General features: G+C 41.3%; 2 protein-coding genes across 2 annotated transcripts in view; both read right to left on the bottom strand.

Annotated features, from left to right (window-relative positions):
- Positions 1 to 12,708, bottom strand: part of LOC143106466 (uncharacterized) — a 34,552-nt gene extending 21,844 nt beyond the window's left edge. Inside the window, exons 1-6 of the mRNA XM_076270741.1 lie at positions 12,064 to 12,708; positions 11,605 to 11,700; positions 10,701 to 10,934; positions 10,083 to 10,242; positions 9,331 to 9,387; positions 8,546 to 8,934 (exon numbers count right to left, since the gene is read on the bottom strand). Coding sequence (XP_076126856.1) covers positions 8,546 to 8,934; positions 9,331 to 9,387; positions 10,083 to 10,242; positions 10,701 to 10,934; positions 11,605 to 11,700; positions 12,064 to 12,651 — 1,524 coding nt within the window. The 5' untranslated portion in view covers positions 12,652 to 12,708. The remainder of the gene's footprint in view (positions 1 to 8,545; positions 8,935 to 9,330; positions 9,388 to 10,082; positions 10,243 to 10,700; positions 10,935 to 11,604; positions 11,701 to 12,063) is intronic.
- A 4,274-nt stretch (positions 12,709 to 16,982) lies between these two features.
- LOC143105600 (tripartite motif-containing protein 16-like) lies at positions 16,983 to 23,370 on the bottom strand. The gene is made up of 6 exons (XM_076269626.1): positions 22,718 to 23,370; positions 21,247 to 21,342; positions 20,474 to 20,707; positions 19,835 to 19,994; positions 18,706 to 18,762; positions 16,983 to 18,131 (listed from the first exon to the last, which is right to left on the bottom strand). Exons 1-6 carry the CDS (start codon positions 23,303 to 23,305, stop codon positions 17,614 to 17,616), a joined length of 1,653 nt encoding a protein of 550 aa, XP_076125741.1. The 5' UTR covers positions 23,306 to 23,370; the 3' UTR covers positions 16,983 to 17,613.
- Between the last annotated feature and the right edge of the window lie 4,613 nt (positions 23,371 to 27,983).

Genomic DNA, 27,983 nt, shown 5'->3' on the forward strand with positions numbered 1-27,983 from the left:
GTTGTGATTTCAAAATATCTGTAAATGTCTGATATTAATGTAACAATGTGGCAATGTAAAGTGGGCAGCACTCTGACCATGGTTTCATTACACTCAAGTATCTGTGCATAGTTGCAGATAAAGAACTACACTGTAGTCTGTGTTTGAATTTCACACATATCTTTTAACACAAACTGACCAATGACTGGCCAGCTGAATATGACAGGCGGTGGTAGTGTAGTGGTTAAGGAGCTAGACTAGCATTGTGGGTTCCATTACCGGCTTCCGCTATGCCCTTGAGCAAGGAATGAGAGAGCAGGGCACTTAACCCCAAGTTGCTCTGGGGACAATCAGCCCTTGTAATATGGTTGACATAAGTCACTTTGGATAACAGAGTCTGCTAAATGAATACATTTAAATATGAGGACATAGTTAATGGGTTGGAGCAGATGCATGTGTTTTCATTTGGGTTTGTTTCGGTTTCTTTATATTTTATGTATTCTTGGTTTATTTGGTTTATCTAACATCTCATTTGTTGTAGTTACCTACTAAGTTTTACATTGTATTCAGTTTAATTGATGTTGGTTACTTTAAGTTTATGGTTTACCATTTAATAAATTGTCCATTCAGTTTAATTGATAGATAGATAGATAGATAGATAGATAGATAGATAGATAGATAGATAGATAGATAGAAAGAAACTTTATTGATCCCCAAGGGGAAATTCAAGATGTTGGTTACATTAAGTTTATGGTTTACCATTTAATAAATTGTTCATACATTTACCATTCCCATAGAGTAAAAGTACAAGGAGAGATATAAATAAAATTGTATTTTTTGTACAAAATAACATTTTATTTATATCTCTCTTTGTACTTTTACTCTGCACCTAGCTGCTATAGTGTGTGTTTCGCAATACCATTAATGCCTGATGTTCTGTCCTGACATTTTGTCAAAATTCATTTGAAAAGAGGAATTTAACAAAAGTTAAACAAAGTACATTTCTATCCCTTTTAAAAAAAAATCTGCATCACATTCTGTAATACTGTTGAACACAAAGTATGTTTTCTCACAGTGTTTCATAGTGTTTCATAACAGTAAGCAGTCACATACAAAGTGGCAGCAAAACACCATATTCACATGATGCTCATCAAAGGTGTGTTGACAGTGTGACCTCTGGCGCCAAAGCATGTGGGGAAACCTGTTGGCAGCCATTGCAGTGCAAGTTGCTATTCTATCCAGCATGAGGGAAGTGCAGAGTGGACGATGGAGACAGGGGAGGATGGACACACAACGCACAAATGACCTACTGACATGATTACAAACATTAAGCCAACTATGCAAGCAGGAAGGCAGCGTGGTCTTTATGAATTCATTAATGGATGTAGGCATGTGGAATATAGTTTGCCACACAAATCGCCTATATCATGTCACCTTTAGAATATGTTCTGATTCAAGTTGAACCATTGAAACTTGTGGGCATGCTCAATTCACATTCCAGGAAAAATACATTGGTTCATGTATTTTTCCTGGTGATGAACCAATGCTGAAAGTTTTTGCACTTCTCTCTTCATCAGTTTTCACAATCTCATTAGACAGATAACCTTAAAATATTTCAAGAAAAGCAACTGCATGTATTTAGCATATTTGATGACAGTTTCATTCCGTATAGAATCATCAACAGTTTAACACAAACCTGCTGCAGCTGCATTGCAATACTTTGATTATAGATGAAGTGATACATGTCACAACTTTTGTTCATTCTCAAGATTTGGATAAATAATATGTATTAATATAAATTAACATTTACTAACACAGTGAAATTATGTCACATTAGACTCTCCATAAGACTTGTATCTGATAAAAAGGCAACTTTTGGGTTGTTACTTCTCAATTCTGTCTCTGTCTTGTCTTTATAGTTAATTTTGGCCTCTTTATTCTTAAATTTCCAAATTTCCGTCAAGGATTCCCGGGACACTGAAAGACCGGGGTACACGAAACTTGGTGGGCATGTAACCCCACATGGATAGCATGGAACCATCGTTTTCCGAAAGGAGGGTAGGGCAGACACAGTTTTCTGTGAATATCTCGAGAACCGTAGGGTTTAGGAGGACCATTTTTTTTGTATGTTGATCTTAAGGGGCCATGTCAACCCATTCCATAACCACTCATTTCATGTATAGCGCCACCTAGTTAAACACAAAAAAGTAAAAATGAGGTGTTGTAATCGCAGGTATCTGTGACCTAACATAGTCAAAACTGCACAAAATTGGAAGTGTAGGATCATTATGACACCCTCTGAATGCACACCAAGTTTCATGGAATTCCGTTCATGGGGGGCCACACAATAAATTAATTTATGTTACTATACACCAACTGGCCTGTAGGTGGCCGGAGACAGTTTTCTGTGAATATCTCGAGAACCGTAGGGCCTAGGAGGTCCACCTTTTTTTTGTATGTTGGTCTTAAGGGGGCATGTCAACCCATCCCATTACCACTTATTTCATGTATAGCGCCACCTAGTTAAAAATTAAAAAGCAAATAATTAGGTGTTTTCATCACAATATCTCTGGCTGACATGGTCAAAACTGCACGAAATTGAAAGTGTAGGATCATTATGACACCTTCCGAATGCATGCCAAGTTTTGTGAACTTTCGTTCATGGGGGGCCTTACAATAAAATGATTTATGTGTATATTTAGTGACCGTACACCAACAAGGATTCCCGGGACACTGAAAGACCGGGGTACACGAAACTTGGTGGGCATGTAACCCCACATGGATAGCATGGAACCATCATTTTTTGTTTTGATCTGTAGCCCCGCCGCTGGACTGGACCCCCCGAAAGGAGGGTAGGGCAGACACAATTTTCTGTGAATATCTTGAGAACCGTAGGGCCTAGGATGACCAATTTTTTCTGTATGTTTGCCTCCAGGGGTCATGTTAACCCATTCCATGTGCACACATGTGCATAAACAGATACACACGCACACACATACATTCACAGTAATCATACGTATGACACATACTCACACAGTAGACATATGTACGCATGCATGCACATACACAAACACACATACGCAGACAAACACACAAGCACGCACACACGCACACACACACACACACACACACACACACATAAACATAAACGTGTGCACACACACATGAACACAATTCAAGAATTTCTCAGAATTATGAACAGGCAAGATGGGGGTGGGGTTGCATAAAATGAATTTTACATGTGAAATCTATGAACTAATCATGTTTTGGTACTTGTTGTCTAGCAGATACCAGTGAGAATTGAGTGTGGATAATGCAATTTAGTGAGACAGTTAGAATCATATAGGCCTTTCAGCGTGATTTCTTTTTGTGGAAAAAATGTGCTGGACTGGGCGGCGGTCATATTTTGTACCGCTCAGCAGTACATCTAGTTTTACCTTAAATTCATCATCATTACTAAAAGCAGCTTTATTTTGGCTAATCAAAATGTTCAGTTCAGATGAAACCCATGATTTATTATTGGGATAAACCATAACTTCCTTAGTAGGGATCACAGTGTCTTTACAGAATTTGATATAGCAACACACCACATCAGTAAGTTGAGGGATGTTGTTTGAGGAGTCTAGGAGCACGGTCCAATCAGTGCAGTCAAAACAACCCTGCAGGGAGACAGAGCTGTCCTCAGACCAGATGTCCACTCTCTGCCTCAGCACCTGCTCACGCTGCAGGACAGTCTTGTATGTTGGCAGAAGGTGGACAATATTATGGTCTCTGATGATTTAAGCAATGGAATTATAAGCCCCTTTGATGGGACCATAGCATAAATCTAAGGTTTTCATATGTCGTGTCGAACAGGTGACAGTGATGAAACTCTGATAATGTCCCTTTGAGTTTGCAGTGATTAAAATCCCCCAGAATAAAGTTAGGAGAGTCCTGCTCCAAAATTGTTATATATTCTCATGACATTGCAAACTTAGTTGGATTGCTGTATGAATGTGCTCAGGAGTGCTTGACTTTAGTAGTTGTCCTCTAAACTTGTATTTCGACAGGCCTGAGGTGGCTGTTACCATGGCATCCTGCCACTTTGCCACTCGTGGTTACTTGGTGGTGTCATACAGATCCCCAATTCACACACACGCACACACACACACACGCAGTGGTTAAAGTGGGATTTGGCAGGTGGGGGAACCCTAAAATCCAGTGTCAGTGTGACGGGGAAAAATGATTCACTGTTTGACAACATATTGAGTATCGTGGCGTAGCAATACATTTTGGACAAGAATTGCTAGCTTCTTGGTCACCTCTGTACAGTACACACATAAAATTAACTCACCATTTATTTAACTGTAACAATATCATCCCGCTATATCGTTGGTATGAAAGAATATATTTATTATTAATTTATCTGAGGTGGCAGAACTGCGCTCAGACTTCAGGGGACCAGAGCTGGACGTGCAAAAGACGTGTCTGTGCAGTGGAATCCTGCAGCTCATGGGCGTTGGTTTACGTAGGGGCCGCTTGGGACTAGTCACCATCAATATTTTGAGATGACAAAATTGTCCCCACCAATATTTTACTCCTATTTGGACCGATTCCGACGGCCAGGACGACAGTTGATTGGCTGAAACCAAAGGGGGCTTATCTGACACACACAAGAGTGCCACAGCATACTTCACTTTGTGGTGACACTGGCAGACAAGCGAGCTGGTGTGTCGGGAAGGCTTATTAGGGCTGTCTACCAATACACAACCCCAAAAAGGCCAGTGTAAGACATTTTAATATTCCCTTTGCCCTTCAGCATGCACATTTGTGCCCCTTGTTGTGCTTTGTAGATCAGCAATGCCCCCAAAGAAGAAAAGGGACAAATGAAGACAAACAAGCTAAACACAAACTGGCAACTACAACTGGCAGCCTAACATGACCAGGCTTTCAAATGCAGATTCTACTGTGGAAAATAGCATTACAGCAGCATCCAAATACACATACACTCCTGTTCTGGATCTGGCCACTAGAGGGAGTTGTGTCTCTTCATTACTGTGCCTGAATGAGGAGCAAGAGCCAGAGAGGGCCAGACTCCAAGACTGATCTGACCTTTTGATCCTAGTTTCAGACTGACACACACTCTTCCACATCATGTACTGATGTCTGACCCCCTGACCCTTTCTTATTTATTCATAACAAACAGCTTTAGATGGATTGATAAACAAAAATGGATTATTGAATTAATCGCGTAACTCACAAACATGAAATATACCCTGTCAACAATAGTGATCATGTGAGATTTTTTTATTGTTAAAAAGGGCAAATGTAACATCCATTTATAATATCTGATTCATTTGGACAGAGATTGAGTCAGTCGTGTTGCAACAAGAAGTGTATATTTTATCATACATCAGATATATTTTTTTAATCTCGAGTACAACCTCATAAATATTTACTTCTATGGCAAGTTTTATTGCAATATAGCTCTGGGGTAGCAAAATCAAAGTGTGCCGTCTTAACGTACCGAAGATCACAGTATCCACTCGAAGGCAGAGGACAGAAATGTGTAGAACAAAACGCCTGCATTTCCGTTTTCTTTATCCCCGTGAGAGTTTAACAGGTGAAATAATTCAAAATCCCCATGTTATTTTCCCATTAGTAAAATCCCCATGTTATTTTCCCATTAGTAAAATCCCCATGTTATTTTCCCATTAGTAAAATCCCCATGTTATTTTCCCATTAGTAAAATCTCTAGATACCAAATCTCCTTATATGGGCAAAGAGGGTAGCTTTTTTGTAGGCGAACTTCAGAAGTCTGTGGATTGTGGGAGAGGATCAGAGGGGGTGAAACACTGGGCTCATCAACACATTTCCCACCCAGTAGTGTATGTGTGGTGTGCTGATGTGTGTTCCAGCAGAGGTGCAGAGGTGCAGACGCTGTAATATCTGCTGGGGTCCAGAGATGAGGGAGTGGATTTGGTCTTTTGTTTTCCCCAACAACAGAGAATCTCAGGCAGCTGAGAGGAAGCTGCCGGATCTTTACATGTGAGTGGAGGCTTATATGTGTGCTGATGAGATGGAATGTGTTCATGGGTGTGTGTGTGTGGATATGAGAACAGCATCTATCTGTATCTGGGGTCTTTATATTTCTGTCCTGCTGTATACTGTGTGTGTGTGTGTGTGTGTGTGTGTGTGTGTGTGTGTGTGTGTGTGTGTGTGTGTGTGTGTGTGTGTCTGTGTCTGTGTCTGTGTGTGTGTGTGTGTGTGTGTTAACAGCATCTATCTGTATCTGGGGTCTTTACATTTCTGTCCTGCTGTATACAGTGTGGGTCACAACAGCTTCACAGATGATCCAGAATATATATAAAACCCAGGGTAGAGTGTGTGAGTAAATGTGGTCTGGACTCTGTGCAGGAGGGTCATTGTGTCAGACATGCTGTAGAAGGCCAGAGTTCCTGCCCAGGGATTAAAGTGAAAAAAAATCGTTTGACTGAACTTTTTTCAGGCCATAAGTCATACGTTGTTCATATCTACCTATAGAGATAGCACCCCTTTTGCGGTCGCGACCTATTGGTTTTTAATGTACAAAAAGATGCAAACAGCAAAGTAAAGGGAGTATTCGCCTTATTCACACAGCGGCCATTGTTTAAACCAAAACGAGGCTACAGGGTACACTTACTATATAATTAATGCCACCTACAGGTGAATGCATAGAACATAACAATCCTATGGTTTGTGTACCCTGTAGCCTCGTTTTAGCCGCCAATGGCCGCCATGTGAATAAGGCGAATTGAGAGTGTTCTTGATTGAGATTGAGATTTTAGTACCATCCCTGACCATTGCTGATTAACCATTGCTGTTCTTTTCTACTGCAGCAATATTGTAGAAAGGCTTTAACACACTCTTATTTAATTACTTCAGGCCAAAAGTGTTTAAAGGGGAGATTTTTTTCTTGTTAATATGCAATTCAACACCAAGTAAAATCAAGTTTGCAAGACTTCCCATTTCCTCATCAAAGTAACAAATCAGAACATTCTAGATATTGTTCATATTTCCATTTGTTGCCTCATCCGCATTTAATGATAACATGGTAATTTTGAGTTTTACAGACAACTCAGTTTTCCAATGAGCAGCAATACTGTGTGTGCTCATGCAGGAGGTCTGCGCATTTGTAACGACAATCTGGAGACGGCGCTTTTGTCTTCAGCAACAGATTGTATAAGGCTGACAAGAGGTTGCGATATGGTTAAGGACAGGTCGTGTTGCGCTATGAAAGAACATGCGTAGCCTACTTTCTAAACGTAAAAACGGTCAGCCATAGATAAACGTAGCCTACCTCTGTCGTGGTGGCTAGTTGCACCAGGTAGGGAAGATGTCCTGAAGTGCACGAACGTTAACCTTATGGCGGTCTTCTGATTGGTGGCGTGCTAAAACGTTTTCCTATTGCATCCATAAACAATTTTCTTGCAGCGAACCGCGCAAAAGCAAACTCCTGGCACTTTAATTTCTTTACACCATGGCTTGTTAGTTCTCCCCCGTTTCCAACAGCTGCCCATCTGCATTTATTTTTTAACTTTTGACACCTGCCTTCCTTTAGCAACAACGCATCCATGACAGCTAGTGGCCTTGCCAAATAGACGCACACAAATCATGACGCTAATATGCGAGGTTCTGGTAGGCCCACTGGTTATGGTTTTGTGCTATAAATTAATATTTTATAGCAAAGTTTTAAGTTGACTATTTTAATTGTATGGTTATTTTTTGTCAACATACACTCACAACCTATTGTCGTTAAAAGTGAGGCCTAAGCAAAATAGGCTACAAGGCTGTCTGTGCGTCACAAACACGACTGACCCCCTTACTCGACACGCTCAGGCAAAACCTTCCGTCGCAAATTGTGAAAAACATTGTTTTATGTCATAACAGACGGGATAATAAATTGCATAGGCTACGGTTTATATTGCGTCGCTTTACACATAATGTTAGTTGCATTGATTAAAAACGGTAACAATAATAGTAGCCTACATCGGGTGGCATAGCAGGCTATCTGTAAGTCATAGGTGACACCCAAAATGAATGACCTCCCCTGACAAGAGTTCGCGATAGTAAGTGTCTACATTGATGCACGGAAAGAACACAGCCTCCGAATTCGCACATAGAGCTCACAATATCATATCCAAAAAAGTTAAACGGATTGGCCAACCTCATCAGCTGTCTCGATTGTGTCACTATAATCTAACTTTTAGACCGTTATAGTCCTCCATACGTGTTCTTTTTTTTAAGCAAACGCCCGAGACAAGTGTGTAGCTACAACATACAAAGCGAAACTCATGGCTGACGTAGGCCGTATAGGACGTGTCTTCTTGAGCGGTCACCGATTGAGACACAGTAAGTTCTCAAGAACACTATTAGGTCTTTAAACATTTACCTAATATTTGTAGTTGCCTTAAAAAAGGAAAAGCAAAGGTGACAGTCCCCCCCCCCTCCTATTTTTTTTCTCATCGGATCTGCATCGATCTCAAATATGACATTTCTAAAATCAAATTGACGGAAATCCGTCCTATGACGGAGAACTTTAATCCTTGCCTGCCCTGTGATCCACATACACTCCTATTCTGGAGCTGGCCACTAGAGGGAGTTTAGTCTGTTTATTATTGTGGTAGAAAGAGGAGCTGGAGCTGGTGAGGTGCAGCATCCAGGACTGATCATTACCTCCAAACACACACTCAGTCGCTCCTTTCCTGCTGATGCTTTTATATGAGACTGCTATACGAACCTCCCCACTCATCTCCACCTCCCAGTAGCAGCGTCCAGACACACCCTCTCTACACAGCACCTGTGACCACACATCAAATCTCTCTGGATGATCAGGATATGACTGGAGCTCAGCTCTCCTCTCCACCCTCCTGTTCCCCTCAGACAGATGGAGGGTTCTGTGTGCTGTGTTTGGATCCAGTGTGAAGTGACAGGAGTCTGATGAGAGAGAAGAGAGGACAAAGTTAGATTTGTATTTTGGTTAGGTGTGTGTGTGTGTGTGTGCGTGTGTGTGCGTGTGTGTGTTGTGTGTGTGTGTGTGTGTGTTGTGTGTGTGTGTGTGTGTGTAAGTGATTATGTACATATTCTGTATGAATGGCTGTATATAAGTGTAAACATAGGTGTATTTCACTGCTTGTATTCAAAATATTAAAATAAGTGTATTTACGTTTCTGTGTGTGTGTGTGTGTGTGTGTGTGTGTGTGTGTGTGTGTGTGTGTGTGTGTGTGTGTTTATGTTTGTGTTTGTGTTTGTGTGTGTGATTCCACAAATACTTGAATGAATGACTGTATGTATACAGGTGTGTCTCAGTGTTTGTAGACCAGACCAACTTACACTTTAAGAACTCCTCTCTGGTTACTGGCTCAGTAAAAACAGCCTGGACATCAGACACTGAGAAAGAAGAGATGCATTATAATTAACCAAACTTGAACCAAAGTGAAGATGGAGATGCACTCATTCCAGCAGCACTGATCTTCATCAGGATGGGAAGAGCAGGTTCAGAAGACCTTCAGATGTGGGGGCTGCTGGTCTAGTGGTTCGGGAGCTTCCAAATGGAACACCTAAAGGTTGTGAGTTTGAGCCCAGGGGCTGCCACCATTGTGCCTCTGAGCAGGGCACCTAACCCCAAGTTGCTTCAGTAGTTCCTGTAGTTAATTCACTGCAAGCGAGTGTCTCTGGATGAGAGCGTCAGCTAAATGATGATTCTAATGAAATGTAACCATTTGAATCAATTCCTTAACCCAACTAACTGCAGAGCAAATGGGTCAATTAAGTTGGTATATTACACATTGAATGACCAAAATATCTGTTCACACATAACACGAGTAAGCATTTGTCACTTTGCCTAATTAATGAACCATAGCATTGATCATCATGACGGCATGAATATCACTATGCACAGGTGTAGGCGCAGGCTTCAATCAATTATTTTTATAGTTTCTAAGAGTACTGGACTGAACAATTCATATACCTTTAGCAACTTATAACAACCTATAACAGAAAAGTATAAAAGACTGCACTTTGTATAAACTTCATTATTGTATGTGACCTTTTCTCCTTTTCTACTGAATATCTATATAACCAACCTGCTGCAGAGATCTTCATGACTTCCTGCTTGAAGAAATCCTCCAGCTGCCCCTTCAGTGTGGAGACAGATTTCTTCACAGCCTCAAAAGACCAGCTTTGGCTGACAGAGGTGCTGGATAAGTCTTTAGACTGAGGTTGAGGGCTGACTGACTGAAAATTCTACAAATGAGAAAGAGAGAGAGAGATGAATGGATAGAAACGTAATTATATCTGATCTATAAATATATGATCTCTGTCCAAAATCGGTATTTTAATGGATTAGCATCGTATACGCCATTACTGTCTACTCATGTTAAATACATTGTCCTACATAAAATTATTGGTCAGATTTAATAAGCAACTTGATGCAATATGCAGTGCTACAAGGTTTATATCAAGCAAGGGGTCCTTGATCTGAGAAAATTTGAAGCCCCCTGATCTAATGCATATCTGAGGTTGTATATTGCAGAGCCTTGCCACTGAGTGCAATATAGCAGAGCTTTGCCACTGAGTGCAAGAACATTCAACAGAAAACCAACACTTTAATTATGTTTTTTAATTAGTATGTTCCAACAAGGATTGCATAATGTTTGAAATTAAACACTTTGTCTGCTAACATCTATCTACACTACAGTTACCTTGAGGAAATGGATGTGATCATCTGTGTGTGAAAGCTGCTCCAGCTCAGCATCTCTCCTCTTCAGCTCAACAATCTCCTGCTCCAGTTGCTTCAGGAGTCCTTCAGCCCGACTCACCTCAGCCTTCTCCTGAGCTCTGATCAGCTCTGTCACCTCAGAGCGCCTTCTCTCAATGGAGTGGATCATCTCAGTGAAGATCCTCTCACTGTCCTCCACTGCTGTCTGTGCAGAGCTCTGTTAGGAGACACACAAAGAGGAGGGCAGGTTTCAGAGTTAAGTAAAGGGATGCAGACTCTGATTCAACGCGTGTCAGAGTTAAGTAAAGGGACATAACCTCCTGCTTACATGCATTTGTGTGACTGAGATTTGAAATCCTGTTTCAAATCTGGGGTGATTTCTTGTCCTCTCCTACAGTGGTGCAGCCTTTTGAAACGAGCCCACGAAGCTGCGTAGGAGACGACCAGGCGCCAGCGAGAGAGAAGCCTATTGGACGATTACGAGGACCCTCCTCCCATTGTCTCTGCCGCCGCAACTACAGCACTCACATTGTCGGACTCAAACTGTTTGCATGGCTTGCCGAGAAGACAGCTACTGCAGTTATAAATCTCGCTGCCCCTTGGCATTTTTACTTGTTGTTTCTTTCCTTCCTAGTGGTGATACATTATGACAGAATGGTGGCTGGTGATGGTTTCCTATTTGTACTAATCAATTGATTTAGTGTTTTATACTACTGCTGTCTTTTTATTGTTTATTTATTCTAGTGATTATGTAATTTAATAAACTCATGTTAAACTGCCCAATTGGTCATCCTCTTTTTTCTATCAGAGGAGAGATTTAATGCTGGTAAAAAAGAATCTCACACAGGTGTCACACTGTAGTCAGGTATAATTGTCTCAGTACTCACCTTGAGAGTATTCACAGCCTTCCTCAGCTCCTGCAGCTCCTTCTCTCTCTCCTGGATTCTCTGCTGGAATCTCCTCTGGGTCTGCCCCAACTGCTTCTGTTGATAAAAATGCAGACATATACTACTTCACCATCAGTTCCATTAATTCATCAGAATATTAATATTTTTAACATCGAAATAATTCCATGAGAAACAGACAATAGCCTAGAAATCCCATAAACACATGGCAGTGGCAATAAACATTACCGGTAAGTCAGAACCTGTAGGCTAAAAGCATTGTAGGCCTATTTTTCACAGGGTGACTTATTTCATACAAAACTGGACTTAGCTGATATGTCAAAGGGGCATGTCACTGCAGAATATGATGACATGTTGAGAAGTATAAGGCTCCATGTATTCACACCAATGCACTGTATTTGTAATCAGACATAAACACAAATGCACAAGAAGCCCACTCACCTGTTTGTCAGTCCTTTCTGCTGCAGCTGTGACTGCATCATGGCCTTTATGTTCGTCCATTGTGCACAGATAGCAGATACAACTCTGATCGGTACGACAAAATATTTCAAACACCTTATTATGACGAGAGCAGATCCTCTCCTGTAGCTGGCCTGTGGCATCAACCACTGAGTGTTTTCTTGGATTTGCATCATTGTGAACTCTGAAGTGAGTTTCACAATAAGACACCAGACACTCCAGACAGGATTTTACGGCTTTGAGTTTTCTCCCAATGCAGACATCACACTCCACATCTCCAGGTCCAGCAAAACACTGAGGAGAAGCAGTACCTTGAATTTTGGTCTTCCTGAACTGTTCCACAAGCTCAGCAAAAACGTTATTTTTGTTCAAAACAGGTCTTGGAGTGAAAGTCTGTCTGCACTGGGGGCAGCTGTAAACTCCCTTCTGATCTTCCTGATCCCAGCAGCCCTTAATGCAGCCCGTGCAGTAATTGTGTCCACAGTTAAGAGACACTGGATCCTTCAGTAGATCCAAACAAATCGGACAGATAAAAAGGTCCTCCTGGTTAATTGAAATCGCCTCTGCCATTCTTCCCGAGCACAACAAACACTTCGAACCTCTGAAGCCACTCTCTCCTTTCAGTTTCGTTTCCTCTGAACTCGGTGTAGACCCGCCTACGCTTGTGAAAGACTAACGTGGATGTGTAGGGTGTGTGTCTATGCAACCCAGATCATGGCCAAAACACATTTGTCATTGACAAATATTGGCATGTAATTCTACATGGCTGATATGACCAATTAATCTTGGCTTTTACCATTATAGGTTGATTGCTCTAACCTAAGAGTAAAACAACCTCATTTAGTGGTCATAAGGAAGCACCACAGTTTCCATGTATGATGAAATTGACTAATAAACTTCAAAACTGTCAAAGTATTGAATTTCATTTCGTAACCTTAAACACTGTAAAATAAAGAAACCAATTCAGAATGTCCTCATTCAAAATGCATGGATAGCCTACTACACAGCACCATTAATTCAATGACTATGAAGAGTAATGGTGCCATCTAGTGGAGATATTGTGTTGTGTTAAATTGAAATCTAACTGCCTGGCCCTATGGGTCTTCTGCTGGCACATGAGGCCCTGAGAGAGCAGATCAATTTCAAAATGAATCACAGAGATTGACATGTCACAGAGATTAACATAATAATGTTGACAGCCCTAATGTAAAGTAATAATCACTTTTATTATGCACCATGCAAAGAAAGGTGCCTGCCTGCCTGAAATCCACAAATGGCCAAATGGTCATCTGATCCCCATATAAAGGGTCATTGTGTGACCTCCACACAGGGGGAATGGCCAAAGCTTAACTAGTTAACATAGCCTACAGTGTGTCAACTCACCAATGCCCAGGGAAAATAAATAACTTCTGGTTGTGATTTCAAAATATCTGTAAATGTATAACATTAATGTAACAATGTGGCAATGTAAAGTGCACATAAGTCTGATCATGGTCTCATTACAATCTCAAGTATCTGTGCATAGTTGCAGACAAAGAACTACACCGTACTGTAGTCTGTGTTTGAATTTCACACTTATCTTTTACACAAACTGACCAATGACTGGCCAGCTCAATATGACGGGCAGTGGTAGAGCAATTTATGCAATCGTTTCTCAATTTTCCATGATATATTTTTAATTAATTAATTAATTAACATTACTTTGTAGAAATCGCGCTAACCAGTAGGCCACGGCTGCTCCCCCATGGCTGATTTGTAGGCAGTGTAACTAAGTGTAACTAAGCTACAGAAAAACAAATGAGAATACCCCTGGAGTCAGCGAGAGCTGGGGCGGGGCGGAAGATGACTCACAGGCAGACCACACGGCTTTGGACTTTGGACCGACTTTGACTACGAGAAAGGTGACGATCACGGGTACGGACGATCTGGGGGGCAGAGAGAAATCTTTGCAGATTTGAATATGTGGATGGAGAAAGGAATCTTCATTGAGAGGCTTGAGGATCCACCAGGGAAGGAAAAAATGACTGGATGAACGAGTAGGGGCCCCGCATTGATAACTACTTGTTATGAAATAGCTAAAGTCAGACGGTTGAAGTCCATGCGGCGGGTTAAGCACCAAAGACCGCAGGATATCAGTACCCCTGCTACACCAGAAGGAGGACTTGACATACTAGCAGAGAATGATGGGGATCATGCAGCAGCAGAATAGCAGCCACAAATCAAGCAAAGCACGAAAGAGACTGCTAGTGGGCAGAAGGTCAAAGGTTAAATGGCCTGGACCCTCTGATGTCAAGGAATGGAGTTCCATCGATGTTGACCCAAAAGGAATTTTGGAAGGATTGAAAGGTAGAGCGGAGAATAAACTGAATCAAATGGGCGATGTCATCTACAATTAACTCATTGAGTGCCAAAAACGTAATATTAAGTTTTTCCTTCCCATACGTTGAGTGCCAAAAACGTAATATTAGGCCTACGTTTTTAGCTTTTTTATTAAATTACGAAACTAGACACTCTAACACACCTTATATGTGATTTTGGGAACTCTGTGATGAATGGAAATGAAATATATGACGATCGTGAAACTCATGAAAACGCACAATCTGGACATTTTATCTGGACATTTTATCATACACGTCAGGTCAAAACCAGGCAATTTTCGTGGGTCTATCACTAGGTGGCAGTCTCGCCAGGTCTCGCTGATCACTTCCCGGAAAGTTTACACAAGTAAGTAACAGGCAACACTTCATATTTCATGAAAGACGTTATATCTCCACTTCTAGAAAAAAACAGCGATTTTGATGAAAACTAGACACTGTTTAGCTTGGGATTTCTCAGGAACAGAGGCGTGTAGAAATACACGGTTTGCACCCACCGAGAGCTTAAAGTCTCACCTTTTAATCAAGCTATTGTATGTGTTCATACAGAATATGCTGTGGCTGTACAAAAATCATCAACAATGGTCTAGATTGCTGGCACTCTAGGACAAAGCTCCCGAAAACAGCTTGGCATTCAATGAGTTAAGGTATGGAAAAATATGGAGCCTGTCCAAGAATTAGGAAGGAGAGACAAAGTCAACCCAAGTCAAGAGGTCAAGTTGAAATCGAAAAATTGGTTCGGGAGAGGAGGCAGCTGAAGAAAAGGAGTCCAGTGGAAACACACACAAACACACAAACACACACATACTGCCCACGTCAAGCATGATTGTAAATAAACTGTACATATCATTCCAAATGTTGTCTAATTTAATATCTCTTGTAAAACAAATGCCAACTCATGATGTGCTGATGTTATTCAGATATTTATCTTAAATATTGAATGGTAGTGACTGCACACACACACACACATTGTGGTGGTGGTTGCACAAACACACACAGACTGAATCATCACACACACAGACACACACACATTGTGGTGTGTTACCCATTATTGGCACAGAGGCCTCTCTCTCTCTCTCACACACACACACACACACACGCCTCATCTCATGTGACAAGAAGACTGAAGCTACATGTGTGTAAATGACAGCATCTGCTGGTTTAAGTGTGTGACTGAGACTGACTGTTTTCCAATGATTAGTATTTGTGTCCTGGGGCCTATTGCACAAAACTAGGATAAGGGATTAAGCCGGGATATCTTGGTTATCCTGGCTCAATTTATCCGTGATCCAGTTGCACAAAAGCGGGATAGGGGGCAGCAGGATATGTTATGGTATAAGTTACCATGGCGATTTATTCTGTGGAGCTAGCCTGCTCCAGACCAGGCTAAGTTCCAGGATCTATCTAATCTCATCCCTTATCTCAGTCAGCAGTCACCACAAACGGAAACCAATAGTTATTCCACTGCCCACTACACATTGTCATCACATATACCTAGACCCACGGTCATTATTTAAATGTTTGTGATCATTAATTAACTTTTACATACTCGCCATTCCCGACCTGTCATGCGACAATGTGACGTCACGGGAGTGCCTAACCATTTCGCACGTGGTGGTCGCGGAACTAGTTGCAATATTCTCCTAAACAGAGGTGTTGCTGTTTGTTGCTGTTGTGAAAAGGCTATCGCTACCTACTTAACACCGTAGAAGAAGCAATGAAGCCGCTCTAGTTGCCATGGTGAATCAGTGAATCTGTGATCGGTGGCGGGGTCTATTTGAGGGAGCCGTGAACGCGCACTTATCCAGGATAGGTTTCACCTGGCTTGATGAATCCGTGTCTGCTCATCCTGGCTTGGTCTTTGTGCAACCAATTAAGCCTGTACGCTCGTGTTTTGGATTCATTGAGCGCAGCTCAGTAACTTATCCCGGATGTGTTAATTCTGCTTTTGTGCAACGGACCCCTGGACTTGATAGTATTTGTTGTGGTCTAACTGTTGATAAAGTTGTATTGTAGTGTTCCTATCATATCCAATACTTTCTTCACAGTGTGACATCACACACACACACACACACACACACACACTCACACACACACACACACACACACAGTCACACACACTCACACACATCCACACACACACATCCACACACATACACATTCACACACACACACACATTCACACACACACACACACTCACACACAGTAACATTGTGAAGTGTGAAAGCGTAACGAGCCATACAGAAGTGAAAGACTGAGTTTTGTATTTGTAAATAAATCATTAGCTTTTGTTTTTCAGTACTGTAAGACAGTATCACCTCACTTGAGTGAGACGTGTACCTGCACTCCACCTACACCAAGTATTTCCACAGGTATTCTCCTGTACCCCACCCCCCAACACACACACACACACACACACAGTGAACATTGTGAAGTGTGAAGGTGGAACCCATCACAATAACTTCACTGCTGATCTAGGAGCTATCCAATACCCAATACCCATCAACAGTAGTGATCATGTGTGTTTTTTTTATTTTTAAGAAGTGTAAATGTTACATCCACCATAATATCTGATACATATCATACAGTTTGTATACTAGTTTTTTGGAGATTTGGACAGAGTTTGAGTCAGTCGTGTTGCAACAAGAAGTGTATATGTTATCATACATTATATATATATATATATATATATATATATATATTAACCTCTTGAGTACAACCTCATAAATATTTACTTCTACTCAACTTAATGAACTTCACTTTTGACCTTCCATCAGACACGTGTCCAATCACAGAGGGACTAAAGGCCTGAACATCTGGGGGAGGGGAAGGAGGGTTGGGGGAGCAGGAGGGAGAGGAGATGGATTGTGGGAGAGGATCAGAGGGGGTGAAACACTGGGCTCATCAACACATGTCCCACCCAATAGTGTGTGTGTGGTGTGCTGATGATGCGTCCAGAGGTCCAGACGCTGTAATATCTGCTGGGGTCCAGAAATGAGGGAGTGGTTTTGGTCTTTTGTTTTCCCCAAGAACTTTACATGTGAGTGGTGGCTTATATGTGTGCTGATGAGATGGGATGTGTTTATGTGTGTGTGGATGTGATATCTATCTGTATCTGGAGTCTTTACATTTCTGTCCTGCTGTATACAGTGTGGGTCACAACAGCTTCACTGATGATCCACTTCCTATCAAAATCCCAGGGTAGAGTGTGTGAGTGAATGTGGTCTGGACTCTGTGCAGGAGGGTCATTGTGTCAGAGATGCTGTAGAAGGCCAGAGTTCCTGCCCTGTGATCCACATACACTCCTATTCTGGAGCTGGCCACTAGAGGGAGACTAGTCTCTTTATTATTGTGGTGGAAAGAGGAACAGGAGTTGAAGTGTTGCAGCCTCCAGGACTGATCATTACATCCAAACACACACTCAGCACCCACTCCTTTCCTGCTGATGCTTTTATATGAGACTGCTATATGAACATCATTCCCACTCCACTTCACCTCCAAGTAGCAGCGTCTAGACACACCCTCTCTACACAGCACCTGATACCTCTTATCAAATCTCTCTGGATGATCAGGATATGACTGGAGCACATCTCTTCTCTCCACCCTCCTGTTCCCCTCAGACAGATGGAGGTTTCTCTGTGCTGTGTTTGGATCCAGTGTGAAGTGACAGGAGTCTGATGGAGGAGAAGAGAGGACAAAGTTAGATTTGTATTTTAATTAGGTGTGTGTGTGTGTGTGTGTGTGTGTGATTATGTACATTTTTGTGTGAATGGCTGTATGTAAGTGTAAACATGAGTGTATTTCACCGCTTGTATTCAAAAGTATTGTGTATTGTATAAGTATAAGTATTGTATAAGTGTGTGTGTTGTTTATATGATATGTGTGTATGGTGCAGATTTGATGTATTTTTGAGATTTCTATTGTCTATTCAAAACTTCACATTCCAGATGCCTCCAAAATATATCTAACATCTGTGTGTCTGTGTGTGTTTGTGTGTGTGTGTGTATGCGCGCGCGCTGTTTACATCATTGAGACTTCTAGTGTGTCTATTCAAAACTTCAAAAGTGTGCATGGCCATGTGTGTGTGTGTGATTATGTAAATTTTTGTATGAATGGTTGTGTACACGTGAGTATGTTTCACTGCCTGTGTAGAGTGTGTGTATGTGTGTTTGTGATTCCACAAATACTTGAATGAATGACTGTGTGTGTACATGTTTGTCTCAGTGTTTGTAGACCAGACCAACTTACACTTTAAGAACTCCTCTCTGGTTACTGGCTCAGTAAAAACAGCCTGGACATCAGACACTGAGAAAGAAGAAATGCATTATAACTAACCAAACTTGAACCAAAGTGAAGATGGAGATGCACTGGTTCAAGCAGCACTGATCTTCATCAGGATGGGAAGAGCAGGTTCAGAAGACCTTCAGATGTGGGGGCTGCTGGTCTAGTGGTTCGGGAGCTTCCAAATGGAACACCTAAAGGTTGGGAGTTTGATCCCAGGGGCTGCCACCATTGTGCCTCTGAGCAGGGCACCTAACCCCAAGTTGCTTCAGTAGTTCTTGTAGTTAGTTCACTGTGAGTCTCTCTGGATAAGAGGGTCAGCTAAACGACTATTCATTTTAATGTAATGGAACCATTTGAAACAATTCCTTAACCCAACAAACTGCTGAGCAAATGGGTCAATTAAGTTGGTTTATATTACACATTGAATGACCAAAACCAGCTGGGCACAAATACAAGTAATCATTTGTAAGTCACGGCCCGCTGGCTTTGGCCTTTCCCCCAGGCCGTGGCTTTGCTCTTTCCCCCAGGCCGTGGTTTCTCTGTTCTGCCTTATTTCCCATACAGGTGTGATTGGAGCCAATCAGCCCAATTAGGTGCACCGCTGCACAGGTCATGGCTCCAGATCCGCTGGAGATCCTCCCCTCTGCAGGCAGAGAGAGCAGCAGAGCACCAGGCGCTTGGTACTGCTTGCTGATCCGGTCACATCAGGTGCCTTTGTTTGAAGGCCGTTCGGCCGACGCTGCTTGTTTTGAGACCTTTTGGACTTAATAAATTGTAAACCTTGTGGAACTTACTCTGTGTCTCTCCCATCATTGTGTTGTGCTCACAACGTGCACATAACAGTCACTTCGCCTAATTAATGAACCGTCACACCATTAGCCATGACCAACATGACAGCATGAATATCACTATGCACTGGTATAGTAGCATGGCTTCTTTTTATAGTTTCTCAGAGTGCTGGACTGAACAACTCATATACCTGTAACAACTTATAACAACCTACAACAGAAAATGAGAAAAGGCTGCACTTTGCATAAACTTCATCATATTATGTGGCCTTTTCTAATTTCTAATGAATATCTATATAACCGACCTCCTGCAGAGATCTTCATGACTTCCTGCTTGAAGAAATCCTCCAGCTGCCCCTTCAATGTGGAGACAGATTTCTTCACAGCCTCAAAAGACCAGCTTTGGCTGACAGAGGTGCTGGATAAGTCTTTAGACTGAGGTTGAGGGCTGACTGACTGAAAATTCTACAAATGAGAGAGAGAGAGATAAAGAGAGAGATGAATGGATAGGAACATAATTATATTTGATCTATAGATATATGATCTCTGTCCAAAATTGTTATTTTAATGGATTAGCATCGTATACAACATTACTGTTTAGTCATGGAAATTATGTTGCCCTACATAATATTATTGGTTGGATTTAATAAGCAACTTCATGCAATATGTAGTGTTACAAGGTTTACATCAAGCAAGGGGTTCTTGGTCTGAGAAATGTTGAAGATGCCTGATCTAATGCATATCAGAGGTTGTATAATGCAGAGCTTTGGCACTGAATGCAATATTGCAGAGCTTTGCCAATGAGTGCAAGAACATTCAACAGAAAACAGACACTTTAATTATGTTGTATGTCAATTTAATTAGTATGTTCCAACGAGGACTCTATGATGTTGGGAATTAAACACTTTGTCTGCTAACAAACAATCTATCTACACTACAGTTACCTTGAGGAAATGGATGTGATCGTCTGTGTGTGAAAGCTGCTCCAGTTCAACATCTCTCCTCTTCAGCTCAGCAATCTCCTGCTCCAGTTGCTTCAGGAGTCCTTCAGCCCGACTCACCTCAGCCTTCTCCTGAGCTCTGATCAGCTCTGTCACCTCAGAGCGCCTTCTCTCAATGGAGCGGAACATCTCAGTAAAGATCCTCTCACTGTCCTCCACTGCTGTCTGTGCAGAGCTCTGTTTGGAGACACACAAAGAGGAGGGTCCATCTAAAGCAGCCCTCACTCAGCTCCTCCACACACCCTGTTACCCACAGTGTGGACCAGAGGAACTGGAAAGTGACTCAGTTTTGCAGACTCCTCTTTGGCTGACTGGGTGAGAGCCCTGACTGAGTGTAACCTGCGTTGTGTTGACCACACGGCTCAGCCCTGCACTCATACTGACTTGAACCTGCAACTTGCAGCACCTCGGAATGGGAGTTGGGCACGCTAGCAAGTGAGTTAAAACCCACAGGCTCTAGCATCTCCTGCTAGCATGTCTCTTAAGGTGTTGGGAGGGAGGTTTACACACAGCACAGATACGTACCAACTGGCTACCGTTACATGAGTTCTGACATGGCAGCCAGCTGCTGTCCTCTACTCTGGTCAGTACTACATTTGTGTTTGTCCACAAATTACCATCAACTCAATGTTGATAACTGTGCCACCAGAAATGCTTAATGAATGCACCTGTTAGTTTATGCAGTTGAAAGGGTCTATAGTTTTCTTAGTACTCACCTTGAGAGTCTCCACAGCCTTCCTCAGCTCCAGCAGCTCCTTCTCTCTCTCCTGGAGTCTCTGCTGGAGTTTCCTCTTGGTCTCCTCCATCTCCTTCTAAATGACACAGTGACAATACCAGGCTACACATTACTACATAGTGCTTGCACTGTATATTCAATTCCTCACATGAAATGTTGATTTATAAATGTAGTCATAAAGATGCCCGCTTCGTTTGCAGGACCTGTGTACAGTAAACCACTGAGCAAATAGTGTCTTTGTTGGGACTGATGAGAGATACCACGTGTCCAATAATAAATGTAGTCCTCACATGACATTTTAATTTATAAGTGTAGACATTAAGAAGCCTGTTTGTTTACAGGATCTGTATAAACCACTGAGCAAATAGTGTCTTTATTGGTACTGATGAGTATGATATTCAGTAATGACCCCGACTGTGTTCATCTTTACTTGGCACAAAGGAGCAGATGGGATCAGTAATATCAGGGAATTCAGCACACTATTCTGTGCAGCTCTGCTTCTGAAAGAAACATTTAATACTTAATTTACCGCTAATATAATTTGATGCAATGCGTATGTCCCAATCTGAACATAGAGATGTGTTAAACTACTACCACTAAAAATGATGGGCCCTATTGTGATAGAAAATACCCCCCCCAGTCTCCATAGGAAAAACATTTGAAAAACAACCCCTTAAATCAGTGGTCCCCAAACTTTTTCTTCCGAGGGCCAGCTCACTATGCCTGCCTCTAAGAGAGGGCCAGAGACTCGGAGTATATCAGTAACTAAATAGCTTAGTGCTGTGAACAACAATAGTCTACGTTAGTTGAATATTCCATTACATTTAATCATAGGCTACTGCAATTTAATACCATTGTTAGCTGTGTTTATATTGCCATCATGCCATGTAAAATGTAGCTCAAATGAAATAATACAAAAAAAGACTTTAGCATTCCCAAAAGTATTAGCAGGGAGTCCCAAAAGTATATTTTATTTAAAATGTGTGAACTCTGAACTCTTTGTCTTTGCATACACAGCTCAAGTTGTGAACAAGCAATATCCTACCTATCCTACAAATATTTTAAAGTTCTCAAACTATGAGAGTTTTATGAAGTGCTGGCAAAAACTAACTTTCAAACTTTTACTCACCTGATGAGAACTTTGTGAATTGTGAATTTGGATGAAAATTTGAATGAGTGAATAAAAAATAGAAATAATTATCCCAGGAAGTCCCAGAAATATGACTTGAATAGAAGTTAATTAGTTATTAACAATTAATTGCTAAATACCAGACATGTTTTGGGGGGCCACCCAAAATGAGGTGGCGGGCCGTAGTTTGGGGACCTATCAAAATTGCAGTTTTGCAGGAATTATTTATTATATTTTTTGTATCGCTATAAATTGTCAATGGTGTGGAGCAGTCGCACTAAAGATATCTGCACCTGAACTCCGTCTCGGTCCTTAGGCTTACCTGTTTCTCTGATCTCTCAGCTGCAGCTGAGACCGTGTCATGGCCTTTGTGTTCATCTACCAGACATCGCAAACAGATGCAACTCTGATCCGTGTGACAAAATACCTCCAGTAGCTTCTGGTGTTGAGCGCAGATCTTGTCCTGTAGCTGACCTGTGACATCAACCACGTTGTGTCTTTTCCCTGAGAAGAGTTCATCATGGCGCTGGAGATGAGTCTCACAGTACGACAACAAACACACCAAGCAGGACTTGACCGCTCTTAGTTTTCTCCCGGTGCAGCTGTCACACTCCACATCTCCAGGTCCAGCAAAACACTGAGGAGAAGCAGTACCTTGAATTCTGGTCTTCCTGAGCTGTTCCACAAGCTCGGCAAAAACATTATTTTTGTTCAAAACAGGTCTCGGAGTGAACGTCTGTCTACATTGTGGGCAGCTGTAAACTCCCTTCTGAGCTTCCTGATCCCAGCAGCCCTTAATGCAGCCCGTGCAGTAATTGTGTCCACAGTTAAGAGTCACTGGATCCTTCAGTAGATCCAAACAAATCGGACAGATAAAAATATCCTGGTTAATTGAAATCGCCTCTGCCATTTTTCCTGAGCACGACGAATCTCTGACTTTACTTTAAGTTTCGTTTCCTCTGAACTCGGTGTAGACCAGCCTACAACTTGGGAAAGACTTCGGGGCATTTAGGGGTGTGTCAGTACAACGCAGATCAAACTTGTCACCACGGTCAAAATAGGGTCTTTAATATTGACAGGTTGTGAAAAGATGTTAATATGTGTAATAAAGTTTTGCAGCTGTGCAAAATGAGTTCTGCATGTGCAAAGAAATTTCGTACCTGTAGAATTTTTTATTTTTTTTTATTTTTTTATTTATCCTTTATTTTACCAGGTGATGTCCCATTGAGATATTATATCTCTTTTACAAGGGAGCCCTGGGGCAACAAAATATTTTTACAGAAAAATATTTTGTACATGTGTGAAAAAAATATGTACCTGTAGAAATATTATGTAGGCTACTTGTGTGAAAGAAATGTGTATCTGTAGAAATGTTTTGTACTGTACATATGTGGGGGGGAAATGCGGATCTGTAAAAATATTTTGTACATGTGTGGAAAAAATATGTAGGCCTACCTGCACAAATAGCCTACTTTGTACGTGTGTGAATCTCCTATGCGACGCTACGCGATGCTTTCCTTCGCAACACTGAATGTAGCCTACGAGCTTTTGAAACTGATTTGCAATGCTTACGGACTTTTGACCCTAATTTTACTGCCTTTCTGAAGAGCCAATCAACACATTGCTTACTGCCAACCAATCAGCAGAACAAACTTGTCACCACGGCCAAAACACATTTGTCATTGACAAGATTGACAAGAAGGTAATTCTACATGACTGATATGACCAACAAAAACCTGGGCTACTGCCATTATTGGTTGATTGCTCCAACCTAAGAGTAAAACCAGAGCCCGTCTGTTTCCCTTATTAGACATTCTAAAACTCTCACCTGTGGTTTACTCCTTCTCAACCCCGCCTTCCAGCAGGTGGATAGTGGACAACAAAGGAGGTACACAATATTTATTTAAAGATTATTCCTTATTATATATTGCTTATTACTTCCGTAGATTAAAGAAATTTGAATAAATATTGCAAAACTTGTAGATTATTTGATGTCACAGGAACATGTCCTCATGGATACCAAATTAGTTTAATCACTGACACTGAATACCAGTAAATGGCAATTACTTCTTTGTACTTGTGTGAAACATGAAGACAATCCCAATATTGGTCATACGTGTATAGTACATGTAGTTGGGCTGTCAAACGATTACAAAGATGAACTAATTCATCTCATATTTTGAAATGAATGAAAATGAAATGAAAAAAAACAAACATATTTCCCCCCTTAGACTAAAGCTTTTTAAAAGGCATATTAAATACAAAATAATGAGTAACCACAAAGAGTGTATATTTGTGACACAACTGTTTACAGTAGCATCATAAACTACAAACATAACTATGTAGTTCCAGAGAGAAAACTTGGTCGAATAAAGAGCCATTTGTGTATGCGCCACGAACTGTGTTAACAACAAAAAAATATTACATGGACAGAGAAAGGACAAAGATGGGGAGAGAAGGACAGAGAGAGAGTGTTTGTTTGTGTGTGTGTGTGTGTGTGTGTGTGTGTGTGTGTGTGTGTGTGTCTGACTGAGAGAGAGAGAGAGAGAGAGAGAGAGAGAGAGAGAGAGAGAGAGAGAGAGATTTTCCTCCATTCACCTTTAAAGTCAAGTCAAGTCAATTCACTTTTATCATAAAATAAATTCATAAATTCGGTAATATAGGTTTAGTCGACCGGGGTGCACAAAACTTGGTAGGCATGTAGCCCCACAAGGATAGCATGGAACCATTGTTTTTCGTTTTGATCTGTAGCCCCCGCGCTGGACTGGATCCCCCGAAAGGAGGGTAGGGCGGACACAGTTTTCTGTGAATATCTCGAGAACCGTAGGGTTTAGGAGGACCATCTTTTTTTTGTATGTTGATCATAAGGGGCCATGTCAACCCATTCCATAACCACTCATTTCATGTATAGCGTCACCTAGTTAAAAACAAAAAAGTAAAAATGAGGTGTTGTAATCGCAGGTATCCGTGACCTAACATGGTCAAAACTGCACAACATTGCAAGTGTAGGATCATTATGACACCCTCTAAATGCCCGCCAAGTTTTGTGGAATTCTGTTCATGGGGGGCCATACAATAAATGAATTTATGTTACTTTACACCAACTGGCCTGTAGGTGATCAGACACAGTTTTCTCTGAATATCTCGAGAACCGTAGGGCCTAGGAGGACCACCTTTTTTTTGTATGTTGGTCTTAAGGGGCCATGTCAACCCATCCCATAACCACTCATTTCATGTATAGCGCCACCTAGTTAAAAATGAAAAAGCAAAACATTAGGTGTTGTAATCACAATATCTCTGGCTGACATGGTTAAAACTTCACAAAATTGAAAGTGTAGGATCATTATGACACCCTCTGAATGGATGCCGAATGGATGATGTTTCGTGGACTTTCGTTCATGGGGGGCCATACAATAAATTAATTTATGTGTACATTTAGTGCCTGTACATCAACTTTTGTTTTTAGCCAGCAGCCAGACCAGCAGATACCCTGACTTACTGAAGCTAAGCAGGCTTAGTTAGTACGATAAGAAACCTCCTTGGAAGAGTAGGTTCCTGCTGGAAGTGGTGTTGGTGGCTGGCCAGTAAGTGGCACTCTTCCCTGTGGCCAAAAGCCACCAAACAAATATCAATCCCAATACCCTATTGCAGTGACAGGGACACTGTACTGCAGGAGATGTTTTCCTTTGCATGAATGTTAAATTGAGGTCCTGACTCACCATGGTTGTTAAAGATCCCATGGCACTTATCGTAAAGAGTAGGTGGAATATACTTTACATTTGATGTTTGTTAACATTGTTATAATTATGGTGATTCACTAGTCCCCTACAGTATTTTGAAGGAAGGAAACAGTTCTGTATGCATTATTGTAACAGATGGGCTAGGTTATTGGTAAAGTGGTTGAATAGCACGCTACACATGCGCACACACATATATGCACACACTAGACACGCACAAACACGAACACAAACACAAACACATAAACACACATACACACACACACACACACACACACACTCACACAAATGCACCCACACATACAAACACACCTACATACACAAACACACACACAGACACAGACACACACACAAAAAAACACACAAAAAACTGACATGCAGGCACACACACTCAATAAACACACAGAAGCACACATATACAACCACAAAACAGAAAAAGTTGGGACATTGTGTAAAATGCAAATAAAAACAGAATGTCATAATATACAAGTCTCGTAAACCCATATTTAGCAGCAAAAAGGACATAGACAACATATCAAATGTTGAAAATTAAAATTTGGACTATTTCATGGAAAGTATATATTAATTTTGTATTTGATGCCAGCAACATGTTTCAAAAAAAGTTGGGACGGGAGCATGTTTACCACTGTGCTGCTTCTAGGGTTGGGCACCGAAACACGGTTCTAATATGACACCGGTGCCAACGCAAACGGTAGTAACTGCATCGAATAACAACGTGGATTTCGGTGCCTCATTTCGGTGCTTAAATAGCGTTTTTTTTAGTTTATTTTTTTATACGAGGCATCACTGCATGTCATGCACCATCTCTAACGTCTTGCTCTGATACTGTAGCAACACATCCATACAGTTAGCTAACATAAACACTGGATGCACCACATAGGCGAGTGGACAGTGTTTGACAGCTTGTGTGAGCCCAAGTAGCTTACTTTAACACGATATCGCGAGCTCCTGTCAAAATCTAGCAGTGGGCCTAACTACACACAAGCAAAAGGCATACGTTACACAATATCCTTGCTAATGCGCTAACTGGCATTTATTTGAAATGTTATCAGCAAAGTTGTAAGTGAAAACTTTATTTCACAGTGTGTTCTAAACATAATGGCATGATATTAATCTTTCATGTGCATGAGGCCCATAAGCATCACAATATGAAGATCATGTTAAAAGTTAGCTGGCAAAAACATAAATATGTAGGTTAGGCTACATACCTGATGTCACTGAGCTTTCAAAGAGGCTACTAAACCATCTCCGTACGTTATCACTAATTAAACTCAGCTGACTGGTGTTAGCGCATAATTGCTGTTAAAATGCCTACTAGGCTAGCGCTGGGAATCTAAACACTTCAACACCGACATGTAGCCTTACATGTTAAAAACTATTGCGTGTTATGGGTTAAGACATGACATTTCTTGAAGCATTTGGGAACACACTGAATTAACTGGAAAGTAGAGTCCCTGTTAGATTAGCTTGCTTGCAAATGCCATTGTCCATGACCTGGCAGTTCTATGGCAAGCGGTTTTAACATACCTTATGGCAAACACTGGGTAAACTTGAAAGCGAGCTTACCATTGTGTGTGCATGCATGGCAAGCTGTTTTAACATTTAAATGTATTATTCGTAGGAGCAATGAGATATTGATAGTAAATTGAATATAACAGTTCAATTTCATGTTCAAATTTGTCTTATCAATAAAAAAAAAGCAATTCATGCTTTAGACCATTTTAATTTAAAACATTTTTAAAACAAAGTACCGGTTCAGGCACCGTTTCGGCACCGGCACCGTTTTAAAAGTGTTGATTTAGCACCGGCATCGGATAAAACCCAAACGAT

This window comes from Alosa pseudoharengus, unplaced genomic scaffold (assembly GCF_046254945.1).
Source record: "Alosa pseudoharengus isolate Yale_2024_CS ecotype anadromous, Long Island Sound unplaced genomic scaffold, YU_APseudo_1.1 YU_APseudo_1.1_scf_6, whole genome shotgun sequence".
Taxonomy (NCBI): Eukaryota; Metazoa; Chordata; class Actinopteri; order Clupeiformes; family Clupeidae; genus Alosa; species Alosa pseudoharengus.

Excerpts from the sequence above, each read along its gene's own strand:
- LOC143105600 (XM_076269626.1), bottom strand. The coding sequence starts at position 23,305 with ATGGCAGAGGCGATTTCAATTAACCAGGATATTTTTATCTGTCCGATT. Across the intron at positions 20,708-21,246 it reads AGGCTGTGGAGACTCTCAAG|AGCTCTGCACAGACAGCAGT; the intron begins GTGAGTACTAAG and ends GTCTCCAAACAG. Across the intron at positions 19,995-20,473 it reads ATCACATCCATTTCCTCAAG|AATTTTCAGTCAGTCAGCCC; the intron begins GTAACTGTAGTG and ends TCTCATTTGTAG.